Raw genomic sequence first — 9,663 nt, 5'->3', positions numbered from 1 at the left:
GATACTTACACTCTGACGGGTATTCACATTGACATTACACATCCAACGGAGCATACTGGCTTCATTCCTTGCGAGCTTACGTATGTCCTCAGCAGTTACAGCCCATGTTTCACTGCCATGTAGCATGGTTGTTCGTACGCATGCGTCATACAGTCTGCCTTTTACTCTGAGTGAGAGTCCCTTTGTCGCCAGCAGGGGTAAGAGCTCTCTAAACTTTGCCCAGGCTATTCTTATTCTAGCAGCTACACTTTCAGCGCACCCACCCCCACTACTAACTTGGTCGCCCAGATAGCGGAAGCTATCGACTACCTCTAGTTTTTCACCCTGGAATATACATATATATATATATACATATATATATATACATATACAGAGTCTTAAAAGACTTTCGAATTATACAATATTCTAATAGTAATGTGTTGCATATTAAAAGTCTGAGATGATTTGTGTTGTTAATAAGATAAGGAAACCAATGTTTCAAGGTAATTAGTATTTTGTTTCATTCATCTGTTGAACTAGTAAGATCTGTGCGGAAAAAAAATTAAAACTTTGAACGTTTGGTCAACTGATGGATCGGTTAGAATGGACACCAGAGAATGCCACCACCACTACTGTTAGATTGGAAATTTCTCAGGCAGGATTTGAAAAAAAAATCTTGTGAAGGTACTTTTCAAGAGTTGAAACTTGAAGACGTATGGACCCATTTGATGATACTAAGTTGCCAGAAACTGCCCCTGGATTAATGATACAAACTTTCAGTTTTAAAGTGATCTAAATTAAAGTCTTCCATCAAAACTTCTTGTTAATTCATGTTCCAAACACCAGCAATAATTATGACAATGTTATTTCATTAAATTCTTCATTATCTTCAGAGTTTAATTAAAACAAAAAATTTATGTATTTCAGCAGAAATTTGGCAATGAAAGGGTTGAAATGGTAAAACTGTATGTTGTATTTCCTGCATTGTTAAGGTTTTATTCTCTCTTTCTCTAGTATTACCAGACAGTGCTTCTAGATGTCTCATGTATTTCAAGAAGATTTATTATATTGTCAGTCAGTTGACAGCATTTTCAAGATGAAACTATTTTAAAAAAATATTTACATCATTTTCTTGTCGAAAAAATGAAATAGCCTTTAAAAGAATAATAATATTAATGCATATGTTTAATAAATGCTAATTGTGACTCTACTAAAATACAACAATTAAAACAAAGTATATCATATGGAACAGAACTGTTTCATTTGTATGAAATACAGGAGTATTTGACATAATTGTAACAAGTGATCAACATGGTTTCCTTTGTTAGCCATAACGGCTTCTATGTCTTTCTTTCTTCGGATGTATAAATTTTTATCATAACATTTGTCAAAACATGATTATAAATTGTTGCCTGATTTTTAACCAAATTACCTTTCTTCAGTAAAAATCCAATTTTAAAAAAATGTTTGAAATTCAATTGTAATTGGCCAAATGTCTTACCTTGATGCACAAAAATTATGTTTAACAATTTATGTTTTTTATGTTGACTAAAAAAAAAATGTACTTGAGTTTCAGCATATTTATATTTCCGTCTGAGTAGATCTGTACGTAGATTGCAGTAATTATAGTTACTTTGATTCAGAAAGATGGGTATTTTGTTATGAACAATACTTTTGAATAGTCTTGTTACAAATGTTCCTTTACACTCTCATTTGACCCACAGTTTTATGTGTTATATATATAAATATATGTATGTATATCTTCTTGATAAAAATAATAAATGAAGGCCAGATGACACATTTCCTGTTGTTCTAAACTTGGCCACACACTTTACTTATTATTAAATACGAAAAGTGATCTTAGCATAAATCTCTTCTTTTAATGTGATTGCACCAGGACCAGGACAAACAGAAGTGAGCTACTTGCAGAAACTTGACACAAACTCTCTTCAACATTAAATTTCTAATGGAGCTTGTGGCTGATTCCACCACTGCTTATTAACACCATCCTAACTGCTCTTATAATCTATTCAGTTAGGGTGATGAACTGGCAGAGTATTAGTGAATTGGATAGAATGCCTTGCAGCACTTGTCCTGACACCATGTGTTCTGGGTTCAAAAGTAGTTTGACTTATACACTGAGACAACTTTTGAGGACCAAAAGTTTCATGTGAAATGCAGCCAGATTTGGGAAAATAATAATGTTTGAATGTTTACATTATATGCTTACACTATATACTACATCAGCTTGTATTTTGGAAAATACAGTACTACATTCTAAGCTAAGGACTTGGGTTTGTCTGTATCGGGTTGTTGGCCTCGCAATGCCGAAGCAAAATGTTAAAACACAAAATCTCTCATCTGGAAGAGATCTATATAAAGTTTATCTAAAGTTTATCCCAGTTTGATTATGTAGTTGTTACTAGAACATAACAAGACATGTCATTACAGAAACAAAGATTTGATTTGTGTTGTATTAATTGTTTCAAAGACTTCATCATTGCTCTGCTTTTGTTTTTTTAGGACGTGCTCCTGAATACCGGCCAATGTCATCCCCGCCATCTGAAGCCCCCCCAAGTCCATCCCATAAACACAGAGGACACTGGGTAAAGCAACCACGTCCCCAATTACCTAGACAGATCAGTGACAAATCGGAGACCTTTGACCCCACGGCTCCATTGACGAAGCAAAAGTATTTTCATTTTATTTTATTATTTCTTCCCTAGTTTTATTGTTTGACTTGAGAAATTGATCTGTTTCTTACTTTATTTCTTTTTATATCACAATTTGTTTGCATTAGAATTGTTGCTATCTTTCACCAGTGCTTATTCCTTTCATCAATATTTATTTCTGAGGTGTGTGTGTGGGGGGGGGATGAACTCGACAGGCTTGCACACTGTCACAGTCCACCAAACTCCACTTGCAAAGCATTTGTCTCTCAAGACATTTGCGGTACTGGCACTCTGTCGGTGACAACAATGATGGTTCCAATTGATCCGATCAACAGAACAGTCGGTTCATGAAATTATTGTGCAAGTGGCTGAGTACTCCACAGATACATGTACCTTTAACATAGTTCTCAGGGACAATCAGCGTGACACAGAGCGTAACAAGGCTGGCTTTTGAAATACAGATGCAACTCCTTTTTGCCAGCTGAGTGGACTGGAGCAATGTGAAATAAAGTGTCTTGCTCAAGGACACAATGCATCACCAGGAATTGAACTCACAGCCATACAATTGTAAGCTGAATACCCTAACCACTAAGCCATGTGCTTCACACGTTTGCAGTAGATACTTGCCCAAGGCACCACTTGCTGGATTTGAACCCAGAATCATGTAGCTGCAAAGTAAGCCTCTTAGTTGCATGTCTAATTGGTTGATTTGAAGAAATCTATGAAACAAAATTTGTGAGTAAAACTTGCTAGAGGGAAACCTTGCTAATAACCATGCAGAAGCTCATTGCATGTACGTGTGAATGAGTGTGTGTTTGTGTACATGTGTGCATGCATATGCACACATGCAATGCATTCAGTGCTTAGATGTGATTACAATGCACATGTAGAGTTTTAAAAATGATTGAGAGTTTTTAGGCCATCCTAATTGTTTTACACTCATTTTCCCACTGATGAGGGATGGTCGTTTTTTTTTTTTTTTATTGCTGTTGTTGTATCTATTGTTTTAATGGCTATTAACACTTTAGCATTCAAATTACTCTATTAAAATGTAATTTTTATTTATTCATATTGTTGTGAATTCATCGTGCATTATCTCTTAGCTCTGAAGTTTCAATCATGTGATTGTTTATTCTTAAGCTAGCATTGTAGGATAAGGTGTGAGAGGTCATATCTGGCTTGTCTGAACATAAAACAGGGAGAGTATTTGGGCCACATGTGGCCGGCTTGACAACCGGTGTTGGTGTGTTTACGTCCCTGTAACTTAGCAGGTCAGTGAAAGAGATTGCTAGAATAAGCACCAAGCTTCAAAAAAAAGTACTGGGGTTGATTCCTTCGGCTAAACTGTCTTCAAGGGATAAGTACTGTGCATTACAAAAATATTAAGTACGGGAGTTGGTTCATTTGACTAAAATTCTTCAAGGCAGTGCCCCAGCATGGCCACTGTCAAATGACTGAAACAGATAAAAGATAAATGATTTTTCATTTGGAGTCTATTAAGTTCTCGCCTCAAATGTCAGCCACGTATTTTAATATCTCTGAAATGATGTAATTGATCATGTATGATGCATTTCACAGCAGAAACCCATTGAATTAGTTTAGTTACTTCCCTTTATGTTCCTAGTATTGAGGTGGATGAAATAAATGTCGGTCATATTTTGGTTTCAACTCCGTCCTCCGTTACAAATGGATTCTGTGGTAATGCAAGAGCTTGATTTTAATAAAGGACCCAAGGGGGGGGGGGTTCTGGTTGTCGAAATTCAATGAAAAATGTGTTTCCATAGGTGGAAGTGAGGAGGGTATAAATTTATTCCCATCGTAGACTTTTAACATTAAGCTATTTATCCACACCAACGCACGCACACAAGCATAGACACATTCGTTGAATACATTTAGAGAGACTTTTTTTAATAATTAACCGAGAAAAATTACAATTGTTATTCTCTGAATGGTATGGAATAATACTTTTTCTGTTTGCATTTGAGTTTCTGTCAATATTTCTCAGTGAATTTTCTTAATGATTTTGTTATTTGACCGTTTTTACTTGTTTCATCTTCTACCTCTGATCACTTCCTAAAGTTTAGAAATGGTCTTCATTCCAAAACATGATTTAAAACCAGTTCCTTATTTCTCTTTTATATGCATACATTTAAATAAGACATCACAGAAAGAATCTTCAAAATCCCATAAACTTCTATTTCATAAATGAAAACATTTTATTAGTTTTACTTTATTTTAGAGTCACCACACTTCCATACTCATGACTCTTACACTATTCACTTTCCTGACTTTTGCACATAATTCTATGTACTGTACGTGCACCCTTGATGAGTTGTAGTGTACCTTAGCACTATATACAATAATTTCATTATCATCCACTGATTTGGTTCCTTTTTCTTTTGACAGATGGTACCATGGAAATATCTCTCGACTGCAGGCAGAACAACTTCTTCGTGTGTGCCGTGAAGGCAGCTACTTAGTACGGAGAAGCACAAGTAGCAAAGGAGAATTTAGTTTATCTATCAAGTAAGTATCATTCCATGTATAACAATTAATTTCTATTCCAAAGTACTGGTTTCATATTGTTACCATACCTGTTAAGGTGGTCCTGCTGGCAGGATTGTTGGCACACCAGACGAAATACTAAATGGCATTTCTCCTGGCTCTTTACAATCTTGAGTTTAAACGCCACCTAGGTTAACTGTGTCTGTCATCCTTTCAAATGGTGTATTTTACGTGCCACCTGCACAGGAGCCAGTCCATCGGCACTGGCATAAGAAAGCAAGGGTGATGTTCTTGACTTCAAATTTCCCAAAATTTGGATCAATGTTAGACAAAAGATCAGGCAAATATACTTCAAAAACAAATTAGTGTTTTCTTTTTAAAAATTTTTTAGTTCTTTTTTTCTGATTTTGTTGTTATTGTTAATTCTACTTTTAAAAGATTCACACTAGACAGTGTTGTGTGTAACTTTCACATAATACTCCAAATAATTTTGAAAAAACATAATCTTCCTGTATGATTGCTTACTGTGTATTTTCTGTCTATCTTCAGAGGCTGCCGAAGCATTATGCATATCAGGATAGCTAACAGGAATGAGCTTTATATTTTGGGAGAGTTCAGTGAGCCATTCCGGACTGTGCCTGATATGATCCATTACTACGGCTCAAATATATTACGGATCAAAGATGCGGATCATCTCCATTTACGGTATCCAGTTTCTGTAAATATGGCATGATGTGAAGTGACAATAGCGAAGCCATGGCACAGTGAGGACAACTGCGAATTCCATTGACAACGATAACACAATATTTGCTGTGCAAAGAGATGTGACGGAAAAAAAAGGATAAGAAGAAAATATATATTAAAAATATATGAATGTAAAAAAGAAAAAAAACAAAAATATGAACAAAAAAAATAAACAGAACAAAGAGTGTATTTGATGGCCGTGTTCGGTGTCTGACTCTTTCAAAATATATAATGGCTGTGCAATAAGCAATTGTAAAAGTTCCAAGCTGAGAGATTGTTACTCTTAGGTTTAGAGCTTGTGTGTTAACACAAATGCAATTTCTTCCTCCAAACTGTACATGTTTTTATGTGTGTGCAGATACGTTTGTGTGTTGGATTTCGCTACTAATGTTAATGGGTTTTTTTTTTTTTCTTTTTTTTTTCTTAAAACATCCTGCAAAAGTCTAATTTGAGGGTTCTTTAGAACTGGAAATCGCAGGACCGACACCAAACTCTGCAGCACCCATACATGCATGCACACTGAATGGTCGAGAATACTTCACATAATGGTTATCCGAGGCCCCTGCTATCTTCTCTTTCTCATACTTACACATACAGATGCTCATGGCCAACCCACTGTTACTACGAGACTTTTTATGCAATAAACGGAAAAGACTTAGGTTACGCATTTTTATTTTAATTATTATTTCTTTTTTTTTTTTTCTTTGGGAAAAAAAAAACCAAACAAACAAGAATATTGAAACCCATATACACTTAATCTCCTTTTATTCACCTTAATTCTTTCTTTTTAACCAAAATTTTTTTTTTTGTTTTCTTTAATCTTTAATTTCACACCCTAACCAATATCTTTTCTGCAGTGCTGTCATTACAATGCTCTGTGAGAGTTGAAGATGCTATATTAACAGTCACTCGACAAATTCTTGTAGCCTGACTGAAAATATTGGCAGCAGACGTTTGCCTGGAACATCCAGTCTGTATGTTTGGACTTCTCAACAGGAAATGTCATCGTTTTCTGGCTTAATTACCTGAAAAGTAAATTCTACGGCATCTATCTTTGCCTTATTTCTATATTAAAGGGATATAATAGTGTATTTCTCTCCCCTCTCATTTCTTATTTCATACATAACATTATAAATGTTTGGATATATATATATATATATGTATGTGTGTGTGTATGCGTGCATATATATATTTGCACATATATATATATATATATATGCATATGAAATATGTATCTGTATGCATGGATATGTATACATGTGTGTGCATACATGTGTGTGCATACATGTATACATATGTGTGCGTATATATATATATATATATATATATATATATATATATACACATATATATATATGTATGTATATATATATATGTATGTATATATGTATACATGTTTGTATATACATTTGTGTGTGTGTGTGTTGATTGTATGCATATATATATTAGATATTCATTTATAATAAATAAATAAATATTAAATGGGACCCTCTCCATTGTTTTTGGCTTTGGGGTTGTTTTTTTTTTTTATATATATATATCTAAGTTTCCAACAGTATTCCTTCTCTTTAGCTTAAATTAGTAAACAGTTGCTCTCTAACTCTGTGTTTTATAGTAGATGCCTTTTATAGATAAGATACTTTGTCTAAACAGTTGGCATCATTATGAATACAAACTTTAAATAGTTCTATTTCATTATGGATACAGCTTTCTAGGCCTTTTTTAAAAGCTCCTAGATAAATTTTATTTCAGTTTAACATTCTGTTAGTTTTACATCATAATTACAAAAGAAGATTTTTTAACAGATAAAACTTATGTCTATTAATGGCTATTTTAAAATTAATTATTTATTGTAAATAACAATTAACTAAATAGCTATGAACATATTTATGGTATCAATATGTTGATGTATTAGAAACAGATTCTAATATTTTAAATTACTGAAATTATTAAAACAAGAATTTCTCATAAATAAATTCAATAAGTAGATTGTTTTTTTTTCAAATCAGCTAATTTTATACCTTTGTGTATATATATATATATATATATATATATATATATAGTGGAGGCATGTGTTCTCAGTGGTTAAGGTGTTGGACTCATGGTCGTCAGATTGTGGTTTCAATTCCTGGACCAGGCGACATGCTGTGTTCTTGAGCAAAACACTTCATTTCATGTTGCTCCAGTCTATTCAACTAGTAAAAATAAGTAATACTGCAATGGACCAGTGTCTTTTCTTGGGAGGAATGTATATGCCAGAGAAACCAGTAACCAGTCCTCCGCTCCTTATGGAGTAATATAGACCAACCATATATATATATATGTATGTATGTATATTGGGTATAGATTGCTGTCCTTTAATATATACACAGAGTACCCTTGAAGCAACTAAGAGTATGGTAGATGTTTCCTAAATAGTTAAAGAAGGGGAGAGATAGCAAGGAGAGAGTTTAAAACTATGTGAATCACTATTCTACAGAAGGATGTTGTACTAAGTAACCTCCAGTATAAAAATCTCTCTTACACAAAGGAAGTTGGAGCAATTAATCAAAATACAAATAAATTTTATAAAAAAAACCCTTGTATTGACTTAAAATATTGGTCTTCCTCTATTGTAATTATCTTAAAAACAGATCAGGTTTTGCTGAGAAGCTACCATTCCAATAGAATGATAGAAGTTGGTTTAGAGGGATGTTTAAAAAAGAAAGATATTGTTTTTATCAAACCTTACATTTTGTTTATTTATTTTTAATTTTACCATTAATTTTGTCTTTTTTTTTTTGTTTTATGCTTAAATTCCATGTATATTCCACATGGGAAATTCTGAATTAAATTTTTTAATTTTTTTTTGACAAAAAGGAAAAAGAAATTATCTTAGCTGGAGAATGCTAAGTCTGGCTGTTACAACTGTGTCTATAGCTGTAGAGAGTTAACTCTTCGGTTATTTCTGATGTATCTGGGGTAACCTGGCTGCCACTGATGGACGTGTCTGTAGCCACCGAGTCGTTTCTGAGTGGTTGCTGTTGATGTATTGGTGGCTGGTAAGAGAGAGAAAGAAAGAGAAAAGGAGAAGAGAAATGAGCTAAATTCTCAGTTGTTACTGGATTGACTGAGCAGTGGGGGAAAACTTTTGAATGTTGCTGATGTGTCATATTGATGGCTGGAGAAAGCTAAAACTTTGGCCAATGCTGATGATGTGTATGTAGTTTGGAAGAACTAAATCTTTGGCTGTTACTGATATATCTGGTGAGTGCTAGGTCATTGAGTGTTACTGATGTGAATGTAGCTGTAGTGAGATAGAAAAAGATTGTAAGATAGCGAGAGTGAAAGAGATACAAAGAGAGAGAGAGAGAGAAAGAAAGACAGCTATATTTTTGGGCTCTTGATGATGTATCTGTAATTGCTGGGGAGAATTAAGTTCTTGTTTGTTCTATTCTCTCTGTTTTGCTTCCATTTTTAGTTGGAAACATTCTTTTGTATGACGATCAGGGATTGTATCATGGATTCTTATTTTTTTCTTTTAACTTTTCATTTTTCTTTTCTTTTTTTTTTTTTTCTAATTTTCTTTTTTCCTTTTTTTTTTTTCTCTTTTTTTTTTCCGAAAATTAAAACAAATATGGGAATATTTTTATAGCTCATTCCTTAGTACAACCCTGAAATGCTACTTGAAATGAGACAGTCCGACTTAGGAAAGACATTTTTTGTAACTGTTTACTTGCCCCCCCTCCCCCCTTCCTTTCCCTTCTTTCTCCCTCAAGATTCC

At 33.8% G+C, this 9,663-nt stretch overlaps 1 protein-coding gene across 4 annotated transcripts in view; it reads left to right on the top strand.

Annotated features, from left to right (window-relative positions):
- Window positions 1-6,624, top strand: part of LOC106870810 (SH2 domain-containing adapter protein F) — a 137,191-nt gene extending 130,567 nt beyond the window's left edge. For all 4 annotated transcript variants that reach the window (XM_014917025.2, XM_014917024.2, XM_052973325.1 and 1 more), the window contains 3 exons: window positions 2,503-2,671; window positions 5,058-5,177; window positions 5,706-6,624. In XM_014917025.2, the coding sequence (XP_014772511.1) occupies window positions 2,503-2,671; window positions 5,058-5,177; window positions 5,706-5,889 (473 nt within the window). In that variant the 3' untranslated portion in view covers window positions 5,890-6,624. The remainder of the gene's footprint in view (window positions 1-2,502; window positions 2,672-5,057; window positions 5,178-5,705) is intronic.
- The last annotated feature ends 3,039 nt before the right edge of the window (window positions 6,625-9,663 follow it).

This window comes from Octopus bimaculoides, chromosome 15 (assembly GCF_001194135.2).
Source record: "Octopus bimaculoides isolate UCB-OBI-ISO-001 chromosome 15, ASM119413v2, whole genome shotgun sequence".
Classification (NCBI taxonomy): Eukaryota; Metazoa; Mollusca; class Cephalopoda; order Octopoda; family Octopodidae; genus Octopus; species Octopus bimaculoides.
Note: the sequence above shows the minus strand (reverse complement) of the source record. Positions and strands in the feature narration are given on the sequence as shown.